At 52.5% G+C, this 23,126-nt stretch overlaps 1 protein-coding gene across 1 annotated transcript in view; it reads right to left on the bottom strand.

The window, feature by feature from the left end:
* Positions 1 to 2,369: 2,369 nt before the first annotated feature.
* The window catches only part of PLXNA1 (plexin A1), a 130,939-nt gene continuing 110,182 nt past the window's right edge, over positions 2,370 to 23,126 (bottom strand). Inside the window, exons 23-32 of the mRNA XM_088528181.1 lie at positions 21,250 to 21,316; positions 16,686 to 16,832; positions 15,613 to 15,772; positions 14,932 to 15,035; positions 14,375 to 14,471; positions 13,460 to 13,650; positions 12,407 to 12,576; positions 10,458 to 10,670; positions 6,107 to 6,257; positions 2,370 to 2,508 (exon numbers count right to left, since the gene is read on the bottom strand). Coding sequence (XP_088384307.1) covers positions 2,413 to 2,508; positions 6,107 to 6,257; positions 10,458 to 10,670; positions 12,407 to 12,576; positions 13,460 to 13,650; positions 14,375 to 14,471; positions 14,932 to 15,035; positions 15,613 to 15,772; positions 16,686 to 16,832; positions 21,250 to 21,316 — 1,396 coding nt within the window. The 3' untranslated portion in view covers positions 2,370 to 2,412. The remainder of the gene's footprint in view (positions 2,509 to 6,106; positions 6,258 to 10,457; positions 10,671 to 12,406; positions 12,577 to 13,459; positions 13,651 to 14,374; positions 14,472 to 14,931; positions 15,036 to 15,612; positions 15,773 to 16,685; positions 16,833 to 21,249; positions 21,317 to 23,126) is intronic.

Raw genomic sequence — 23,126 nt, 5'->3', positions numbered from 1 at the left:
CACACTTTTATTATTTTAATTAAAAACTTCATTATTTTCCCCTCTTTCCCTCCCCCCTCACTTGCAATTTAAGGGAACGGACAGAAATCAGCTGGGCTTCTTTCCATTTGATTGACACAGTCACCCATTTCTGGCAGTTTGGCCCCCTCTTTGCCTTGGCCCAGGCAGCCCTCAGTACACAAAAGGAAATGGTTTGCTCGTTTTTTGGAAGGTTTTGGTCACCTGCTCCAAGTTGGGCAGCGTTCGGCACCGTTTTATTTCTGGGAAGAATAAAGCTGTGAGGATCTGCCATTCCCAAGGGGGTGGCCATGGGATCCGGTGAAGTGACAGGAGGCAGCAGTCCCCAGAGGGGCGAAGGGGTGGCGGGGGGACGGGGCGACAGCAAGAGACACGGCGGGAGAAAGAATGGAAAAGACAGAGAAAGGAAAGGTGAGATCCTGGGTGGGAATTCCTGCACGAATTCGGGCTCTTGGGGATGCTGGAGCCGTTTGCATCCCCGCGTTGTCACCTCTCGGGACCTGCACGGGTGCCCCCGGCCTCTCCCTGCAGCCTCCTCCTGCTCCTGCGGGCTCGGACGGGCGCTCCGGCCGCTTCCTCTGTCCGCGCTCCGCGTCGCAGCTCCCGGACCAGGCGGCCGGAGAGGCGAGAGCTGCGGCCCTGCGCATCCCGTACGGAATGTGCCGCGGAAACGCGGCCATCCAACCCGCCTCCCCCGGGATCTGCGCCCTTCCCCTTACGTCAGCACAAAAAGATGACAAGGAAAAAAAAAAAAAAAAGGAAAAGTTTTTAACCATGCAGTCAAAAATCTCAGCACAGTCCCTCCCTTCCCTCTTGCAGGGATCTGCCTGGCCTAACCTGAAACAAATCCGTTGATGTTGCTCCTGTCAAAACTGCTTCTAATTGGACTATTAGGCTGCTGCGGGTTAAGGCTTAGTTACAGGCAGAGCGCGGGGCTGACAGCTCCCTGAGCCTCAGATCTTCCTCCTTGTTAAAGGAAGCAGCATTTGACTAATGTCTCCCAAGGCTTTGAACAGCGGAGCCGGCCCCGCGCGGAGCTCGTTCCGCAGGGGCTTCATTAGGGCTGCTTTAGCAGCAAGGGGTCCCTGCTCCCCGCGGAGGTGTCTGGCTCGGGCAGCTCGCACGGACACCGGGAGCCAAGGGAAGGAGATGGGTAAAACCGACACGCCAGGGTGATGGGCAAAGCCAGCAGAGCCCAGGTTGGCTCCATACCCCAAGTCACCGGCAGCCACCTCTGAGCGCGGGCGCTGCCACCGACCACCTGGTCCTGGGCTCCCAGCATGGAAAACGGGAGCGTTTCCAGCGCCCTTGGAGGTCCAGGACACCCCGGTGCCAAGCTGGGATGTGCCCAGGCTCCGCAGCAACTTTAACGACAAAACAAGGACGAGCTCCACAAAGCACCGAGCACCCCTCAGTGACCCCCTAGGACAAAAACCTCAGGACCTTCCTTTCCTCTCTGATCCTACTCAGCCCAGATCGTGACCCTCAGAACCACTCGAGCAGCAATTAAATAAAAGCATCTATTCAGCTAACGAAACTCCCACTGCTTTTTTTTTTTTTTGATTTTTTTTTTCACTAAACAACATTCAAATAAAACATGGCACAGGACGTATTTAAGAAATATCAAAGCTCAGGGATTTCTCCCTTTCCTGCCCACCCTTACTGTCCCCACCCCCAAATCTCCCCAGCATCAGTCCTTTAGCTTATTTTTTAAAATCATTGTCATTAGTTTGTTGCAAAATTTAGAATATTTCTCCCCTCCCCATTTAGTTATACTTTTTTTTCCCCTCTTTAAATTAAAAATTTTGTTTGTTCTGTGTAAATTGTGCAAATATAGCAGTTAACACTAGTGGCAGAAGGCCAGAGAGAGAGAGAGAAGGAGGAAAAGACAGAAAAAGAGACGAGGGGGAAAAGAAGGGGTAGAGCTGGAGGGGGGAGGAAGGAAGGGAGAGCAAGTCAAGTACAGTAAAAACAGGAGCCCACCCCCCTCCCTCCACCAGAGTAACAACCACCCAAGCGCCGGCCCCGAAGGGCCGCGGCCGCAGGGCACTGCCCGGGCGAGGAGAGCGGCGCGGGGCCGGCGGCTCCGTCCCCTCCGCCCCGCGTCCCGCTCGGAACCGCTTGCTTTTCGTGTTGCTGCTGTTCGGTTTTTGTTCTTGTGTGTGTTTTGTTTCCGTTTTTGCAAATTGTCACCGCTGCTGCTGTCGTCGTCGGGGTTGTTCCGCTAAAGCGTGAGGTTTCCTCGTTCGGGAAGGGCGGCGAGCGCGGCGGCTCCCGCGGCTCCGGCCGGCCCCTGCCCCAAAGTGTCCTGCTGCTGCCGCCGCCGCTCGCTGGCCCCGCGTCTCCTGCCCCTGCTGCGCGGCTCGGGAAGCTGCCACGGCCGCTGCGGCCCCTTCAGCTGCTTAAGGCCATTGTGTCGATCGCCTGCTCCAGCTTGCTCCGCAGCCGCTGCCTCCTGGCCTGCTCGTCCTTCTCCAGAGCAGCTAGGATCTGGTGGGACACAGGAGGAGGAGAGGGTGAGAAAGGGCCTCCCGCACCCCAAACCGCTCCCAATTCATAGAATCATAGAATCATAGAATGCTTAGGGTTGGAAGGGACCTCTAGAGATCATCTAGTCCAACCCCCCTGCACACGCAGGGACACCTAGAGCACGTGGCACAGGACTGCGTCCAAACGGGTTTTGAAGATCTCCAGAGAAGGAGACTCTACAACCTCTCTGGGCAGCCTGTTCCAGTGCTCTGTCACCCTCACTGTTAAGAAATTTTTCCTTAAGTTCCTATGGAATTCCCTCATTTACACATGAGAACAGCACGAGGGGTCATCAGGATGCGGGTCCCACGAGACGCAGGTCGAGTTCGTTCCTGCAGCAACACCAGGGTGCTGCTGGATGCAGCCAGTGAGAAACCAACGTCATCCAGGCTCAAACACAGGCAAATCTCCCTGATAAGAAAGCAGCATCTTCCCACCACCTCCGTGACTGCACCAGAGAGGGACATTCCAAAGCAAACCACAAAGTCCCAGAGAGGACCTGGCTGCTCTGCAGAGGGACCAGAGCTCGGAAAGATGTTACGAAGCCACAAGGCTTCAGTTGCTGCCAGCAGCAAAACCCCAGCCCTGTGCGAGGAGCGTTCGCGACATCGGAAATGCCAGAGGATGAATTTCCTCCGTTGAAATCACCGCTCTCCAAAGGAGCTCCGGCTGCGATGACAGCTCGCGGGGCAGGACGGATGGTCCTGACACTGCCATTCCCGGAGGTGCAGGGGAAGGAGCTGAGCAGGAAGGCGGAGGACAAGAGCCAGGCTGGCTAGAAGGGAGTAACGAAGCAGAAAACTAAGGGGTAGTTGCCCTCCCAGCGGTGAGGAGTCTTGTCTCACTAACACCATGCCGGCAGAGCAGAAAGCTGATGTAAAAAAAGAAAAAAACAAACCCGACAGAAATCTCATCTCCTTGGGTGAGCCAGTCGAGAGAGCAAATTTTTTTGCAATTAAATATCAAGGCATCCGTCAAAGGCGACTTGATTAACCATTTCATTGGCTGCATAATTGGAAACAAACTGTTATATAATTAATAGACTTACTGGGAGGCAGGCAAAGTCCATCAGGAGCCCTACAGGTAACTTCTTAATGGGGAATCCGCTCGCTTTGATGAAGAGCTGCTGCAGCAGCGCCCGCGGGCTGGCAGAGCCGCGCGGAGCATCCGCCACGGGCAGGATGGATGGGCAGGGAAAGGCTCCGCGGGACCCCCCGGGCCAGCGCTGCTTGTCCATCAGGGCAGCGGGAGCAGGGAATTGGAAATACCTGGAAGGGGCTGCGCAGATGGACAGTGACGGAGAGCAGGGCTCGCTGCCCTGCTGCAGCCAGGGCCAAGGCAAATGTCTCGGCACTGGGTGCCGGCTCCTACGGCAGGGAAACGTCCGAGCGCCGCAGGCCGGAGCGCCGGGCACTTCCCGCTGCAGCAGCCACCCCGGACTTGGGAGAGCTCCCGGATTCTGCCCGTAGGATCCGCCTGCAGAGTCACTCCCCTGCCACGAAGCCGCGGAGCTGGGGCTGCCATCACGGTACACAGAGAACAAAATAACTATAATAACACTCAGCAGAAACCAAAACGCCGCATGTCTTAAAGGTGGCTGAGCTGGAATCAAATGAGATTGGTGCGAGAACTTGAATAGGAGTCTATTCCCACCATCCACCTCCTCTGCTCCCTGATAAGACAGCTACATATTACGGGACGTTCAGGTGGTGAAAGATTCACAACCTTCCCTTGCATTTATTTGGTCCTCTCTTATCTCGTCCTTACGGAAACAATACAGTAAAAGGAAATCTGTGCCGAGTATAAAGACAGACCCAGGTTTGTCACCTGCTGCAAGGAGCCAGGACCACTGATTACCAAGACGCAAGTACCCAAATGAAAATTAATTATGATTTTCATTCACAGCCAATGACAGCATATTATTGCACTGAACAACAGGAAAAATTATTCTCTCCCATTTTGCATCAAAGAGGGTGCAATTGGGCTGCATATAATTGTGCTTAATGAATGAAAACAAACAAAGGGAACAGCTGCGATTTATTAATCCCATTACAAATAATAAAAAGAAGTTCCTGAGAGCTGTGAACACTCTTGCGCTGCGCTGAGAGCGGGCAACAGCAAGACACTCAACAGATGCCAGGCTGCAGCGAGCGGGCAGGACCCGACCTGTGTCCCCAAAGAGCAGCTTGTCAGCGCCACTGTCCCCTCCCCGCTCTCGCGCTGGGGCAAGAGTTGGTTTAGGGCTCCAGGGACTTTCTATGTGGAGGAAACGAGTTCCTTAGGGCTGAGGGATGAGCAGAGCAGGTACTACCCATTGGTACACAGCTTTGCAGTGCCCACCTATCCTGTAACGCTCCATGGAATGTCCCCCATTCCCACCGGCGAGCTGGGGGGCTGGCCGCAAAGCTACTGGCTCCGGAGGGATTTCGGCAGAGCCTCCGGCTCCGGAGGGGTTTCGGCAGACACGCTCCAGCCTCCCTCCTTGCACGGCAGGCGCTTTACTGCTACGACCGGCCAACCGACTTCCTAAACTCCAACCTCCAGGAGGATGTCCAGGACACCCCACGGCACCGCTGTGTCCAAAGCAGCCAGGACACCACCCGCGTCCCCCCGCGCGGCCACGGCCCTCGCCCGCAGCGCGCAAGAGGTCCCCTCTCTGCGAGCGGGGAGGAGATGCTCTGGCAGGGCCGTCCCAACGCAGCCGTCAGTCAGCTTTAGCGAGGAAATAAAACCTGCATCATCGTGTTATATGTGTAGACCCGTATTTTAGTGTAGTTATAGATTTTATTGCTTTAATAAAAAGATGCAGGGTGTGGACTGGAGTGGTGCTTTATGAAGTTAATTTGTATAAATCACGACAGAGGAGAGGTTTAACCATTCCTCATAACGTTTGCAAGGAAAGCGGCCACCACGGCCGCTAGCAGCCCCGGGGAGCGGGGCCGGGTGGTGCCTCCCTCCGGAGCAGGAGGGCACCCTGAGCTAATGCTGCTGACTGTGGAGCCCCGCAGAGCTCACGTGCCAGCTGCTTAGGCAGGAAAAGGAGAGTAGGTGATTCCCTCACTGCTTACTGCAGAAAATATGGGAGCAAACCACCACCTCTCACGCTCAGGAAGGGCCTGGGCAGGGGGAGCTGCAGGTCAGGCAGCAGAGGAGCTGACTGCGCTGGCCAGAGGATGGAGAGCTCGGGCTTTGGAGGCGGCAGCAACGCGGTGGGAGCCGCTCACCAGATCCCCCTTCGCTCAGCACCCATCCCCGCTGCCTTCATCTCCACCCGTCTCCAGAGCTCGTCCCGGGTCAGCGCGAACCCAAGCGCCGCTGGGTCGGGACGGGCACGGCAGCGCGGTCCAGGCGTGCACACAACGGGTGCAAGGGGCTCTCAAACCCCCAGGGCCGGCCCTCGTCCCACGCCTCGCCTGCCGGGCCAAACACACGCACGGAGCCGTTCCCCACCCTCATTTCCCAGGGTGTATTTTTGTAGGAAAAAGATGAGTAATGTGGAAACCAAGGATGAGGCTCGCAGAGCAGATGTGACCCCTCTACCCCCACCTCCACAGCTTACCTCATCCTTGTACTTGGTGATGTAGGAGTAGATCTCGTGCAGCGCGCTCATGCTGTTGAACTGGCTGAGGTGCAACCGCGACTGCTCCGCCAGGTACGCGCTCATGTCCTGGTCACTGATTGCTGGCATCTTAGCGATATCTGCATAATATCTGCAAGGGAGAGGAGAAACAGAACAGCGTGTCGGAAAGAGGGAGAGACCGGCGGGATGAGCCCTCGCTGAGAGCACCCTACGGAGAGGCAGCGCGAGGAGCACCGCGGCTCCGAGTGGTCACGTGCGGCCGCCGCTCGTCACAACCCTGACACTCATCGGTGGGTGTCCGAGCACCTTCCAGAGGGGTCGGTGTCATCAGCCACACGCTGCAGATGGGGTGGCAAGCAGCAGGGCCAGGGCCAAGCGCGGCCCCGAGCACGGCCAGATGACCAGCTGCAGATCACAGTCATAAAACCATGGAATAGTTATGGTTGGAAAAGACCTTCAAGATCATCAAGTCCAACCATCCTGCTAAACAATGTCCCTAAGTGCCTCATCAATAAGTCTCTTCAACACTGCCAGGGACGGTGACTCGATGCTCCAAAGGAACTTCCCAGCCTCTTCCAAACCGCGTTTCCCTCCTTCGTGCCCCTGCGTGTTGCCACCAAACCTCCTCCCATTCACGTCTGCAGCACTATGTGAGATTTGTTACTGTTCTCCTGAGTTTAGTATGTCACTAAAGCCAGCGATGACATTCCATATTCAGTGAAATATTCAGTGTATGAACACGAGACAACTCCACATCAAAGCCTGCATTTAAACATGCTTCCCAGCTCTGGATAGCTACATCTTCCTCAGTAACAGGCACTCAGAGCCTATTATTGGAGCCTGAAGGACTCAGAAGAGTTAACACACTGGAAAGCTACTAATATCTTTAGTTTTTAGTGAAAACCAAGGTTTGCAGAAATTTCTGTGACACTATAAACCACGGGCAACAGAATTTGACTCCATCAGTTCAGATGTCTTAGGGCATGGCTGGGCTAAATTACTTTGGCCAGGTGCTCTCTAGCTTTTCTTGTTCTTCTCTGACGGTTGCTACAAGCAAGATACTATTTTAAATTTCCTAGGACACCTTAAGATTATTGTTCCCATCCCTTGGCCACCTCACTCATATTATCAGCAAATACAGGGAAATCCGAACACAGCTTATATTGGATCCAGAACCACAGTGGAAAAACAAAACATATAGTTCAGTCAAAATTAGAGGGGAGCAGGAGGAAGCCTCAATATCCCAGTGTGTGGGGAGCAGCACGGTGGTGACAGTCCTTGTCCCCGCGTGGGACACAGGGACAGTGCACAAGCAAGGCCACAGCCGAGACAAACCCGCTCGTGTGCAGGGCACACAGACCCCTCCACTGCAGCTAGATGTTTCTGGGGCCCCCGTGCACCTCTGTTTCCAAAGGGAAAGCAGGAGAGCTACAGACTAAGCTGAGGTTTTTAAGACACAACCTAGCTGTTCTCTGCCCAGAAGCCCAGGAAGATGGTGCCTACAGTGTTTGCTTTAAATATTTTTTTCACCAGGTCCTCACAGAGTTGTTTCTCAAAGACACGAGACATTTTATGACTGAGATTTTCAGTGTTCACATCTGCAAACTCAGGGCAGGAAAGGACCTCAGATCGAGGTTCTTTAGGAACCAGGCTCGGATCCACAGCCCTCTGTTGAAAAAGGAACCCTCTTCATAGCAAACCAGCTTCCCCACTCACACCAGCTGGAAACATGGAGTACAAGTCTCTGCCAGGTTTGCTTTACTCCTCAAGACTCCTCAAAAACTCAGTAAACTTTCTGGTACAGCAATTAGCATCATTAGCATCATCGGCTAATCAGGTGAGGCGGAACATGGTTGAAGCACTTGAATGTGAGCAGATGGCAACAAGACAATTTGAGGACAGGAATATGAGATCCACTACCTCTCATGGTGCTGAATTCAACTAGTGATAAAATACTCAGGCAGTTGTGAGTTTTTTCTTTTTTTTTTTGTTTTTTTTTTTAACAAAAAGCTCAGCTATGCCAAGATGAAGATGAGAGAGATATCCCAGATACTTTCAGTGATCTGGGCTGAGGATCTCTCACTAAACCAGGCATCAAGCAGTGCACTAAGCTGCTCAAGATAACACACATGGAGATTTCTCATAAAGTCAGCTCTACTTCCATCTATCCAGAGGCATACTAGGGACAAAAAGTGCAAGATTTCTTAATTCCAGTCAGCTTTGATTAGCAAAGAAATCTCATTAAGATCCTGCTGGCCAACCTTTAACTTTTACACAGGTCACTGCAGGGAAAGGTTTCTCGTGGGGTGGACTTACGGTGGATATGGACTCATCAGGATGATTCCATATTCCTACTAAGAAAGGAAGCTTTCTTGGTTGCCATACCAAGATTTCTTGGTCAAATGAAGGATTTGTATGTTCCAGGTTTTGTCACGACACAAAGGATGACAAGAAACAATCATTTTTCAATAGACATATGCATGGCTTGCATGAACCAAGATGACAGTGAGCACTAACTGTTCCAGTAGACACCTACCAGTCCCTGCACAGCAGTGATCCTGGCAGCAATCCCTTTGGGATTCCCCAGTTTTTCCCACCTTCTAAGCCCTTTAACACGTTATTTATGCCTCAGACTGCCTGGCAGGATGCCCTTTCTTCAGCTGGTGCCTGATCCAAGGTGGCAGACAGACCTTTTATTGCAATTACCAGTCCCACTCAGCCACCCTCGCATCACTCCAATCCTGCCTCTGCAAACTTTGCAATTATAAATATGCTAAAGACAGAAATACCAATTACTCAGTAAAACCCCTGAGCAGAGGAGAAGTGGGAAATGCAGTCGCTTAGCCAGAATGGGAAGTCACACCCTGCCCAACACAGCTTTACCCTCCTGCTCTGTTACCTCTCGAATCCTCCTGCACCCTCGGCAGCAGCACACCCGAGCACCTCCTCACTGTGCTAAGCGATGGCAGCGACATCTGTCCCCAGTGAGATCGTCCCTCTTGTCCCCAGGGATACAGCAAGTCGAGACCAATGCATCGCTGCGGAATAGTTTTATACTTTTCTCTCTGGGCACACACCGAGCTGAGTATTTTTGTCATAGAGATGACAAGGTCAGAGAAATACACTTTACGCTTAAAGGCAGTGAAGTCTGTGATGCTCCTAAGGGACCACACTCCAAAACTCCTCCCAACCCTCTCTGAAGAGCTTCTCACTTTACAATGCAGCTCCTCTCTCATCTTACCCATCATATTTCAGGGACATTTTTCCTTTAATCCAAATCATACCTCCAGGGACAAGTCTTGTCTTTGTACCTGCCTGCAAAGCACCAGGCGTGCCAACAGTGCAACCAAAAAGAATAACTGTGTACAAGCAAACATCCAAAGAACATGACTTAGGCTACAAAGTCCAAACCAAAGAATTTGAGGCTTTTTATTGTTAAGGCATCTTTAATTTGGTTTGCTAAGGATCATTACTAAAAGAGCGTGTGTGACCTAGAGCACAACTCCTCAGCACAAGGGTATCAGCAACCTCAAATATAATGTTCAGAGTCCCACTTTGCAACTCGGTAACATTTTAACAGCAGGTCTGTTTGAAGGGCTTTGTAGGACATTTCCTAGGTTTCCTTCCCAAAAGGATAAAGCTAAACACAGCATCATGCCTGAGAGTATCAATTTGCAATCAGTAGCATTCAAATCCTGAACCTCTAACTCTGCATTAATTCAGCGGGACAAAGGGATGAGTCTCATCAGATAATGGTGAATGAAGGGTGTCGGAAGAATTTGGGGGACCTGCTTCTTTCTTTTCTCCTCTGCACACGGACGGCAGCCCAGGCACTGTCTCAGAACATGTGCTCTCATCAGGATCCCAGCCGAGATGCACAGATGGATGAGAGATGGGAAATGGTAATTTTCAATCATCTCAGCAAAACCTGCAAGTGCTTCCATGGTATAAAAAAGGCACCTCTCTAGTCCAAGGCTTACTACTTACTTCTCTTCAAAAGCAATCAAGGAGGATGTTACCATTTCCCTAGCACAGCCCACAATAAGTTTTTACAACAGAAAACATCAGGCTACCTAAGGATGGAAGTTGTTTTTAGTACCCCTTAAGCGAGGCATAAATGGCCTTGTCAAAGAGTCATTGCAAACTGCTTCCAGAAGTCAATTACAAGAAGGCAACATCTCCCAAACAAGAGGATCACCTTCCACCAGTGTTATTATGGTCCCATCTCAGACAGCTGAGAGTCTTCCCAACAACCAAGTCACCATAGGACCAGTTATGTACACTACAAATCCTGTGGGTAAAGCAAGGAGCTACTGCCAAGTCTACTCACCTTTCTACCCAGCTCTTGTAGTTGGGGATGTCCTTGGCATACAGTAGTTTGTTGGAGGGAGAGTCTTTTCCTAGCTTGTGCTCAGAAGTTGAGCAGGAGTCCATGAATGTCTGAGCCACCACGGATAGGCAGGCATCAGTAATACTGTTCTTGTGAATGTCGAACACAAACTGGGGATTCTTAATCACATTCACCCAAAAACGTAGAGGTAGACTGAGGGAAGAAAGAAACAGGCATCAGTACAGGAACCAAGCACTACAGCTGGCACACACAGCCCTCCAATTGCACAAGAGTTGCTCCTGGGCACTCAGAATTTAGCAGGTTCCTTTTCCCAGGTCCCCACGGATACAATCTGTGTTCTCCTGTGTTCCGTTGTGATCCCACATCCTTTGTCCACCCGGACATGGCCACTGCTCCCCATGGAGAGCAGCACTCAACAGGCTGCAGTGAGAAATTCCTTAGCACCGCCAGTGCTTCCAAAGACCAGTGAGGGCAGGGAAGACCTGTGGCTTCTCCAAGGATCCACTCATATTAAACAACCCTTGCTGAGCCTCTCAGTCAAACCTCGCTTTCTCACATGAGTAATTCTGGCTAAAATGCCCTGTGGCATTTCACACATTTCCCATGCTGGAGGAGGGGATTAATGGGGCTCTGCAAGGGATTCATTAGCACACTTGCTAGAAGAGGAGAATTTAGGCAGTGTCGGATATTGGATGATGAATCTGTCAGTTTTAGAGGAACTGGGTCTCCCAGCCAGCCACACACTGGATGTTTCCCCCTAATTTCTACTCATGCCACTCTTCATTGCTCCATGCCCCATAGTCAAGCCCCTCTCTTCTCCCAGGAGCGTTTCTGGGCCTCCTCCCATTAAAGTGCTTGCAGATCTGTCATCCCTGAGCAGCAACACTCAGTGAATGCTTTTATCTTAGACAAAACACACTTCGTTCCTCAGGACTTTCCTAATGAGGGTACTGGGTGCATGTACATATTTCATTTGTGAAGGGAATGGCCTCGAGAAATTAGCTCCACACATCGAATTAGCACCCAGAGATAAGCACAGGCATTAGTATGCAGGAGCCTGCATGCCCAGCCCCTGCGGAATGGGGCTTTTTTTTTCCTCCCTTGCCTTTCACTCCTTCTTTTAATATAGGAAGCAGAGGTATAAATCAGTTCCAAGCACTTCTGCACTCTCACATCTCCATTTAAAAATGTTTTTTTTTTCCTGCCCTGCTAATTGCCAACAGTTACTGAACTATACAAAAGCAATTTGGCTGCCATTTAACAAATGCCAGACACGGGAATGTACAGCCCCGTCTCCAGTAACGGCAAGATCAGAGAGATGAAATCAGCGAGGCAGCAGAAAGCAAGAATGCTGAGGGTGGGTGGTGCCAACGTGCACTCGAGCCCTGGCCCCATCACAGGACTTTTTGAGGTCTCCTAAACAGCTCCTCCTTGCTTCTCAGAGAGCGATTAGCAGAGCTGATGGGTCAGGTCCACAGGCTGAGTTTCGGAGGATGCACACATGGCTTTGCACTAACTGTGTTACAGCGCGCTCGGCTGAGTGACTGCGGCGAGCACAGCAAACACCTTCAGGACAAGGGAGATGAGAATAGAGGCTGGCATCTCCCAAGGAGCCTGAAGGACCAGGAAGCCCAGCCTTGCTATCCCAAGGTGAGGAAAGAACCGCTGCAGTCTGCAGCAGACTCCGGCCGTCGGGGGAGTGTGACACCTTGGATGGTGGCTGTAATGGCCAAGGGATGTGACAGTCCTAGGGTGTTTCCCACAGGAAGGCATGCAACCCACATCGAAAATACAGAGGCATGGGCATCTCTTAACCCGTGTCACTGCCAGAAACCATCAGAGGTACGTTTATGTTCTCTTGAGAAGCACACGAAGCATCGTTAGCTGTGATATCTGTAGCTGCCCGTCCTGCTGCCCCTCTCCATTACCAGTTACTCTTCCAGGTGTGCCTGACATCGTAGTCATTGATCTGATGCTTATCAGCTTGTTCATCCAGGAAGTCAAACATGTATTTGATGGCGAGGGGCAGCGCGCTCCCGCGGTGCGCCGTGCTGAAGATGGTCTCGAACAGGTCGTCCACGAACTTCTGCAGGGTGCCCTGAGGAGGGGAAAGAGAGAGGGGCCACTCAGCAGTGCCCAGTACCAGCAGAGAGAAGAGCCCTGGGGTTGGTCTTTAAACTAATCTCACTGCTGTTCCCATCACCTGAACAGGAGCACAGGACAGCCAGTGCAACCATACTGGTTCTCAGTGGTGTACAGTGGGATATAGACACTTTGGTGATGAGATTTCTCCTTCACTGCATTATCTGGCATGCTAAAGGCATACAAATAAAACCCCCATACACATGAAAACCAAGTGGTTTTATGCTGGACCAAGGTGCTTATTTGGGTTCCATCGGGTACCCAAAGCCTGAGCATAAACATAACTGAACAAACCCTCAGGTCCCATCAGAAATGGAGCCAAGTCACAGAGGGGCTGCCTGACACCAACCTCTGCAGCTCAACACAGCCTTCCGCTCCTCTCCAGGGTGATCTCAGACAAACAGCACCCGCTCGGCATTAGAGAAGATTTTATCTGTGCTGAGAGAAGTGGAACCCGCTGTGATGCCAAATGCCCTAGGTAATCACCGTTCCTACATCACTGATTTTGCAGCTTTAATCCCAAATACAGAGCACAAGGCACCTGCCCCGAGCAACTCTGCTTGGCAGTCCAGCAGCTGCTCAAGAATACAGAGAAAAGTCAAAGTGCCAAAAAGTGTAAAAAGCAAATAGGAAACTCCACTCAAGAAATATGATTGAGGATTTTGATACATAAAGATATCACTCCAGCTCAGGAAGGCTGAGACCGAGAGAGCAGCTCCTCCTATGCTGAAGCAAAAGTCTAATAAAAGAAACATTGCTATCACTCCTGGATAACCTGAATTGCCAACCCTTCCCAGCAGGATTTCCAAAGCCGGGATGCAGCTGTGTCTCTGCCATACCTTTGTGGCTAACAGGCGGGTCAGGTAGATTTCGGAGACCATCTTGCTGCCCCGGTCGCCCTCCCGCTGGTCCATGTGGTCGTGGTTCTTCACCAGGTGCCAGAGCTTGGTGCCGCTCTCCAGGTCCGGCGTGATCATGGGGGTGCGTGAGCGCAGGCTGTCGGGGCTGCTGGCCGTCCGCAGCATGCTCTCTGCAAGCACCAGCACAGCAGCAAACTAAAACCCTCACCTTACTGACCACTTCCATTTCACCTCCAGCCTCTCCATTCCCCTTCCCTTCCACCCACTTCAGTGCATGTCCTGGCTGTGAAACACGAGCCGTGGGATTCCGCCTCCAAACGCGGCTGTGCTGGGCATTGCCGTGGATCCGGAGCTTGGCTCGGGACCGTCCTCACAGCCAGCCAGGCAAAACTCAATCCTGACTGATACTGTGCGAAGAGGGATTCTGCAGAGATCTGCTCTGCTCCCAGCGCAGAGATGTCAGGATCACAGTCTGGCCTCCTGCAATAGTCTGAGCTAACCACTATATTCCAGGCCAGCACTGGAAACACACAGGGAGCAAGCTCTCTGGAGCCCTCAAATGTGCTCATTTAAGTGCAAAGCACTTCTATGCCTATTTTAATTAGATTTCAGGGCAATAAAAGAGAGGGGATCCTTTTACTAGCAGCCATTTGACATGTGACCGTCTCCATTGGGTCCAACACTTTGCAGAGAGAGATGATTCTCAGGGTACCTGCTCCCTCTTACATGCCAGAAGTAAAACACTGCCTGATGCAGGGGAGTTTAGGGGTTTGGAGGAACTTGCTCCAGTGAGCTGCAATTGCAGTCATCTTGCCTGGCTTGGAAACTCAGCCTAGTGCTGCCTTCCTGGCCAACACACCAGAAAGCACGGTCTAAACCCCCATGCCCACTCACCGTATCTGCTGAGGGACTTGGTGAAGGTGGAGGAGTTGGAGATGTTGTAGGCTGAGTTCTGCTTGGGCACCAGGGCTACTGAGGAGCCATCCGTCACCTGGAGGGCAGAGATGGCATAAGCAGACTGTGACTCCAGGAGAGGCACAGAGCTGGGAGAGGACTAGTCTCTCTCCCAGGGAGGAACAAGCAGTTTGGGGGCTCAGGAGGGCTGCAGCAACGTTGCACTGCATCCCAGGGCCTTCCTTCTCCAACAAAGACAACCTGTGTATCTACCTCTGCAACAGCTCTGGGACAGGACTTAGAATAAGAAACCTGGACGTGAAAACATCAGCTTCAGTGAGTCCTGAGGATACCCCATATAGTGCTTCAGGAACAGAAGGACGACAAATGTGGGGATCACACAGAAAAAGGGACTGCAGACCTCCCGAGCATGTAACCTGCACCAGCAGCGTGGTCAGGAAGCCAGGTCCAAGCTCTGGCCAAGCTGAGCAGGGAGAGGAGAGGCGCAGGGGGGGTCTCAGCCAGCAGTGACTGCTCTGTGCCACGGACAGCCTTACCTGGTAGTGGGCTAGAGTGTTCAGCCTCTTCCAGTCATTGTCGATCTTTGTGGTGACGTCTTCGTCCTGCAGTATGATCCGGGCCATCCTGCCCTGCCGCCACTCTGTCCCCGTGAGGGAGAAGGCCCATGGTTAGCAAAGGGCTTGGAGCACAACGCTAAGGCAGGGGGAGCAAGGCCTCACCAGAAACACGAGCCCTACTGCCACCTTTTGCACCCCAGCACTGCTGACTATCAACATGGTGTTGGAGAAAAGCCACCTCTAGGCACACAAGGGAATATGGCTTCAATTTGACCCTGGCAGATGAGCTTTCTTTGCTCCCCTCTTCCCCATCCTCCTGTCCCACTTTCAGGAATGGAACTATTAACAGTCCTCAGGTACTTCTGGCCTCCTCAGCAAGTTCACACCTGCCAGAGCTGAGGTGAATCTTTTCCCCATCCTCTTTACTTGCAGGGCTCATTTTCTCATCCCAGAAGTCCTCACGCTGGAGATATCTCCATGCACAATCAATGCCACCAGCACTGCAATCCTAGCTAAAACAGACTGGGCAAGCATAAATGCAATAGTCCAACCAAGTCCATCTTGTAGGAGACTCACATTTGCTGCCTTGCCTTTAATGCTCTTTGGTACTTGAGGGTCTTTTTGCCATTCCCCATAGGGAGGGCTTTTCCTCTCTCTTACCCAGGTCCATGTCTCCGGCTTTGGGCCGCTGGGAATAGGGCACCCCCTTGTACACAGCATCCAGCAGCTTCTCCTTCACCTGCGTGATGGTGTCACAGTTCAGCACCTTGACAGGAATCTCGGGGGCATTTTCGTTCTCCGGGTTCACACAGTTCAGTGTCTGCACAGCAAAGGAGAGCACAAAGACTCGTGTGAGCAGAGGGTACCAGCAGATCCCAGGACACCTTCTATCCACTGCTGAGGTGCAGGCACATGGCATGTACCGGCTCCCCTTTCCTCTCTTCAACACACAAATCTCCAAGCAGTCCCAGAAAGGCAGCATGCTGCCAATGCAGGCATCCAAGGGGAGCCAGCAAAGCATATTCAAACCACCCAAACCCATTTAGTCTGAACAAAGTCCATGCACAGACAGATGCTCTACCCTGCAGGGGCAGCGACAGGAGCCATGGGATGAGGTCCTGTCTCTACCTCCTCAACAGCAGAGGTGGAGATAATCAGCAGCCTCAATCCCTCCACAGGATCGTCTTCAAAGGGGCAAAGTGCCAGAAAATGCAGGAAGGCTGTCAGATAATCTCAGCTTTGGACAGGAAAACTTGGTAACAAGTTCCCTAACAATATGACCCTCGCTCCCAACTCAACTCAAGCGAAGATGGAGGAAGAAAAAACAGCTACACGCTTAGCTGGGGAAAGGGCTTGGTTTAACGCAGCTGCACAGAGGAGGCAGTTGATACAGGAGGATGAAGAGTATTCGTTCTTCCTCCACAGTCACCTCAAGGCTCTAACTCTTGAGCCTCACCCAACAGGAGCCGCTGGCTACTCCAAATCTGGGCTGTTCTCAAAGCATCTCTGTCCCCACGTCTCTCAGTGCCCCAGGGTTTGCCAGAAGAGGTGCTGGGGGAACACAGTTTGCGTTCAGCTTTCCCAGCTCCAAGGCAAGAGCAAATCTTGCTGTGCAACAGCCCCCTTTTCTGCCCCAGACAAGTCAGACCTTGTGCCTCAAAGACCTTGTTGAATAGCTGGACCAAGGGGTCTGAGCAAGAACCAGCGCTGGCGAGGTTCCCGCTTGCACTAACCAGCATTTTGTAGTCGATCTGCTGCCGGATGAGCTTGTCTTCGCTGAGGGAGTAGCGCGCCTCTCCCGTGATGGCATCGATGGGTCCCTTCTCCATCTGCTGCTTGATGGCGCAGTAGAGCATGAAGAGCGGCTCCCCAGCGCACTCCTGTGGGACGTGGGCAAGCAAGAGACAGGGGTGAGAAGGTGCCAGCACCAGCCTTGCCTTTCTAAAGAACCACAGTGACAAGAGCCTGGACCGAGGCGGCTTTATAAACAATCCCCAAGCCTTGACCAAGATTGAAAGGAAGCGCAGGGCACACAGATGCACCTCCTCCCTTGGATCAAGTCATCCACTCCTTCCAAACCAAGCAAAGACTATTCCCTTGCTTATAAACCCATAGACTCAGTACCCTCGCAGTTTCCAGCTACTCATTGATGAATTCCATTCATTCCACAAGAAAAAATAAAACAAAAAGGTTAAACTCAGGGCCAGTGACCAGCAGAGCTGCTCTGAGATGAGCAGAGAGATAGGACTTTGCAGAGCTGTGTCAGGCATGTCGGGTTTGGGGACCTCCTGTGCACAGGATGCAAACTATCCCCTCTGAGCTACGGGCCTGGCAAAGCCAAGAAAAACACTTGAGGACTGGAAAATTAATGGTTCAGTAAGACAGCCTGGAGGCCCCCAGAAATCAGGGATACGGTTCTGGCTTCTGCCAAGGGCCCAGCCTTATGCGAGCAGAAGCTCAAAAGTGATTTCTTCACATAAAAGCTGGACACAGCCGGCCAGATCTAACAGGAAGGAAAAGCAGGAGACCAGCTCACTGCCAACCCCGTCCTTAGCCTCCAGACAACGGAGCGGACTGGGTGACAAGCAGTCCCTGCAGGGAAGCCACTTGCTACCTAAGTGCTTCCCACTGCCAAATCCTAGAGGCACAGGCAGCTCCAGCCCATCAACCACAGCCACATCAGCATCAATCTCCCAGGTGGGAATAAGGGAGAGAGACACCAGGTGCCATCCCGGGAGTGAAGTCTGGATGTTGAGCTGCAGCATCCTAGGAACAGCCAAGGACAAACCAAGGTTGGAGACACCAACCAGGCTGTGACCACAGGCAGGGGGTACCCCGGTATCACCCAGGGTTCAAACCTCTCCGGAGCAGCATCCCAGATACAACCCTCCCAGATACAGGGGTTAGTCCTAAGGGAAAAAAAAGGTAAGACAGGAGCAGAGCGGACTGGGAGAAATCCCAACAGATTTTACCCCACCAGCCCTCGCTCCTCCCTCCCGGCCGCCTCACAAATAAATTGTACTTTGGTGCAAAGTGCGGCTGCTCTCCCTGTCACCATATGCTGTTAGCATCTCGTTAGCATCTGCGGTAATTAAAGAGACAGCTGCTAACGAGCAGGAACAGGCATACATCATCCCCAGACCTTCCGACAACACGCCTGTCTTTGAAATTATGTTCCATTTGCAAGCTTGGCTTCATTAAGTCAGCTTGGAAATGTGAGAGAGGGGGAAAGAGACCCAAGGTGGGTGCTACGCTGCTGTTGGCAGCTCTCTTGCCACGTGGGAGCACCAGACTGACCGCAGAGCACTACCCCGTGTGGTGCCGACCCGCGCGGTGCTGCCGCTGCCGTGACATGAAGACGGAGTCACTTCCCTTGATCGCTTATAAAAGCTCCTTGTAAAACCCCCAGTAGGGAAAAACAGCTTGGATGAAGCATGAGGCTGGAGCAGCCTTCCTGGTCACAACTTGATTCTCTGCTCCCTTCTCAGCCCACAGATTCCCCTCTCCTGGGCAGCCTGGCTTGGCATGGCACTGTGGTATCCAGCCCTCTGTGAGAGGACCCGCTAGCAGGACCAGCTCCCTTCAAAAACACCCCGAGCGCTGGTCTGGCTGGGTCACACATCCCCTCGCTGCCCGACACCAAACGCTGACAGGAGATGCCTGTTGATGTGGACCTGTCTCGCCACCAGGAACGCAGCTGCTCTCCAGGCATCTGGCTGTTACCTCCGTCACTGCTCCAACACTGGCCTGGCTCATGCAGGATCAACCTCGTTTTAGACTCAGGGCTGAGATCTGGCCTTACGGTGCCCTTACGAGTCTCCACGGCCTCCCCAGAGGGAACACGTGAGCATTTGTGGTCACTTCTCCAGCACCCCTGGACTGAGACACTGCCACGGGCCACCTAAACTGGGTCACTATCAGATGAGCGCAGTTTAGGGCACATCCTGGACACAGCCAGAGAGCATCAAATCGAAAGATGATCAGAGAAACTAGCAAACTAGCACCTGCTTTTTGACCTAGCCCAAGCGATAGCACCAAGATTATCTCCCATAGGGTGAGATCCAAGGGAGAACATCTGAGGCCTTGAGACAGGCCACCCCGCTGGCTGATCAGGAGCCTTACCCGGCCGTGTCCATGCCCTTTGCCAGCCCCGTGCAGAATTTGTTCAGCTCCGGGGGCAGTAACGGAGCAGGGAGGCCTGGGGGAGCCTCTGGGTGCCGGAGCGGCAGGACAGGCCCGGCGCGGGCCGCAGGCCGGCGCTGCGAGCCAGCTCACACTCACACCCTCCTATCGACTAGATTTAGCTCATCAGGCACCTAATATCGGGCATCTTTCAGCGCTTGTCTCGATTTATCCCTCTTCCTTTCCCCGGGGTGTCTCATTAAGAGCCTGATAAATGCTGCTACAGGGCCCAGTGAAAGCACCAGGCCCTGCAGACTGCAAGGAGCTGCCCTGCCTTCGTGTCGGGCGCCAGGAAGGCCGGAACGGGCCCTGCAGCCCCCAGCGAGGCAGCTCTGGGCGCGCTCGGACCCTGTTCAGCCTCCTGCCCCGTTTACGCACGCGATTACCACACGTCGGTGCCAGGCATGTGTTTCCCTGCTGGCAAACTGCCAGCTGCGATCCCTGCTCCGGCCCGCGCATGGGTTTCTCCTGCTTTTGCTGCCACCTGTGATCCTCATGGCCAGGAGACGGATGGAAAAGGCCCCACGGGTCTCCTCTGGGGAGGTCAAGGCAAGGGAGACTCATGATCGTGGCCTTCAGCCTCCTCCAGTCCAACTCGAGTGACTGGAGCAATGAACTTCCAAGCACTTCTCCAGGACCGCGATCCCCAGCACTGTGAATCTCCCTGCCTCGGCCCTCTCAGCATATCTCTCCCATAACTATGCACCTCAATCAGGTTCTTGCTCCTAATCACAGAGGCTGGAGCAATTTTTCCTTGGCTTAATCAAGTCCTCTGCAGCGAGAAGGTGCCCTGTTTGCATCCCCATGTCCCTCTCTTCCTGTAACTCCTTATTTAGACCTGCCCCAACAGGAGCAAGGTGCTTGGTGCACTCTGAAGGAAGACAAGGCTGTACAATAACCAATGCAGGTGGTAAATTAACCGGCCCAAAGCAGTTTCAAAATGAGATTAAATCCTTGTGATCTATCCACAGCACCCAGGCCAGCGAGAGACAGCAAAGGTGGTCAGATCACACGCGCAAGACCAGCAAGGTCCAAAGGTCCCTCTGAGCTTTGGAAGGACCCCGTTGTGTTTCGCTCTGTCCAAGCACAGTCTTGCTTCCCACTTCAGGAGGTCCTCAGGGAATTCAGCCACAACAAGAGCTATTCCTCTCCGTTCCCCAGACCGCGCAGTCACCCACCCTTCTGCTACAGTCGGAGCGGGTCACAGGTGGGAGAACATCCAAGGACACTTCCCAAGCTGACGGCTTCTGTCCGCTCCCAGCATCTCTCCCAAAGTGGGATCCAATCCCTTGCTCAGCCCATTTGTTCCCTGGGCTGCATGGTCCTGACTCATGTCTGGCACTGCCATAGCAAGGGGGAGAGGGATTCCCCAGCCGTGGCATGAAGAGGAAGCAGCGAGTTTGAAATCTCCCTTTGAATGGCACAGCTTTCTTCTCCTCCACCCCTGGAAAGCAATCTCCACTGTATGCTATAGTTAGATTTTTATAGATACAGGCTATCCCTCGACAGAGGCAAAGAGCCAAGTGCATGTAAGTGATATTATAAATCACCTCTTGTTGACGATCACTTGAGTTCTGCACAGACTCCTGCTCGCTCTCATCTCTTGGCTGGAAATGGTTCAAACCCTCTTTATCTTAATGAGGGATGAAATCCCACAAAAACTGCTGCGTGCCACCCAGCTTTGCTGAGCTGACGCCAGGCAAGATCCCAAGAAATGTCTCAGCTGATTGACAAGCCAGCAGCACGTCCACAAACACTGTCCAAGCAGCCCATTCGATCCCATGCGATAGAACTGGGGGCACATGGGCTTCACTTGGGAGAAGATACTACCCTGCCAAAGAGCCTCAGTTTCAAAACACTGCATGTTAAGCAAGCAGGAACAGACTTCATTTCTCCATTTCAGCTACATACCCAGGTGAGCTGAAACCACTAATGACATTTCAGAAATAAAGGAAGGAAACTGAGGCCTCAAAGTCATCTGTACTCCACAAGGGAGCAGCAAAACTCAGGAAAAACGTCGTTCCCGCAGGTTCTGCGTAACGCATTGCCCCAAAACAGTGAGAAAGGAACCCCGCTTCCCTCCCACACTGGGTTAGCAACCCCTTCCAAACTCACCTTCAAAAACTTGTACAGGAGAAACGTAAACCAATTCGTCAACATCTTCTCTGCCACTGACTCCGTTCTGTAGAGGAGGCAGAGAACAAAGCTGTCAGGAGAGTATATTGAAGGTCTCTGATGTTTCCCACAGCAATCTCAGCCTTGGACCTGGGCTAAATTTTCTTAGGCTTTAAAAGGTCAGACCTGGAAAGGCAGGAAGCTGAAAGCAAATGGGCATAAGCAGACAGCAAAAGCTCTAGTAGTTACTACGAGACAGATCTAAAGATAGTGCTTGCTAACCCATAAAGAGATGGGCAGTGAAAAGGCTGCCCCATGCGCAAAGCCGAGCCACATCAGCCTCCAGGAATGTGGAACAAATTGGCCTACCGCACATTTGAGAACTGAAAAAAGTGGAGAACGACGCTGCGGATGCCCATCAGACACCCAGCTTTCTGCCTTCCCGGTAGCTCCTACTTACATGAAGCTTGTTTCTTTTCTCATGTCCTCTTGAAAACAGAAGGACTGGATAAGACACCCAAGCTAAGTGAGAGTCACCAGAGCTACCGCAAGCTCCCTAAGAAAGGAAAAGTATGACCCCAAAGGAAGAGCTGAGATTGCGTGAACCAGAGTACGTTCCCACAACAGGAGCACCTCCTTCTACGTCGCCGAGTGCCTGATCTAGCTAGAAACCCATCTCCCACCTGGGAGGTGCTGCTCTGACTGCCTCCCTCAACGATGCAGCTGTCCTGAAATGGGCCAGCATTGCCACTAGCCACTACTGCGTCACACGGGACTTCCCAGCAACATCCAACGTAGCCCTTGGTGCCTACAGCCTCTAAGCTCAGGACCCAGGAGAGGAACAGGAAAGACAATCAGCGTGAACACTGCAGGGATAAAGAAAACCTTCCCCATCCCAAACTGTTCCAGCTCTCTGCGCAAGGCCTGTTCAAAAAAAAAACAAAACACCAAAGAAGAGAACAGCTGGCTACTGGCACTCAGTGGTGGTGGTGAAGTTTGGGGAGATGACGTTTTCAGCCCTGAGTCACTCTGCTTCCTGTCCTTGGACTGGACGTGGTCGCTCTCAGGCAGAGAAGCAAAGTCCTGTAAGCTAAAGAGGGCAGCAGTCCATGGAGAGCTGCTGTCTGCAGCCATTGCCCAAATTTTGGTATCAAGGACCTCTGGGAGTCTTTTGATTGACTCAAAAGAGTCTGCAGCCCACATGGCCTTGGCTAAAATGGAACAGTAGACTTAGATCAGATGATTTTGATCCCAGTGTTTTAGGCCAAACCTATCCCCAGTGCTAGTACAGCTGAAAAAAGGGGATTAAAAGGAGAAGGAATAATAATCAATGGTTGGAAGCTCAAGATGTTTTCCAGGCATCTTTAGAGCACTGCTCAAAGACCCAGTAACAGGTTTGGTGTTTAATCCTTAGAGTCTGTTCCCTGTCTGTGTGGTGGAAATCCCTCGTTTTTTGTGTCTCCTAAGGAGGGGATGGTCATGTAGGAGCTTGCAGTGAATAATGCTGCATCCACCCTGCTCCAAAAGAAGATTAAAAATGGAGTGGAGCTTCTGAGCTGCTCCTGGAGATGCCATTGAAGGAAGCAGCCAGAACTGCATCTAGAAAATGTATATATTGGCCTCTTGTTTGCCAAAGGTCTGGTTCCAAGTCCAAGCTGCACTGTCCTCCAAAACGCTTTGGCAGGGAAGGTCCAGGGGAACTGTCCGTGCCTCTTCCGTAGGGTCACAGCGCCAGCACCGTCCAGCTTGCTGCTTCCACGACGCTAATAATGACCCTGGATCCCACAGAGGAAGAGCAGGGCCGCAGGAACAGCGGGACGTGCAGCAGGTCCGAACGGGGTGCGGGTCTGCAGCAGCAAAGGAGGGGAACGGGCAGG

This window comes from Tinamus guttatus, unplaced genomic scaffold, assembly GCF_059628265.1.
Source record: "Tinamus guttatus ecotype Peru unplaced genomic scaffold, ASM5962826v1 Tinamus_guttatus_pri_ptg000307l, whole genome shotgun sequence".
In the NCBI taxonomy this organism is placed as follows: domain Eukaryota; kingdom Metazoa; phylum Chordata; class Aves; order Tinamiformes; family Tinamidae; genus Tinamus; species Tinamus guttatus.
Note: the sequence above shows the minus strand (reverse complement) of the source record. Positions and strands in the feature narration are given on the sequence as shown.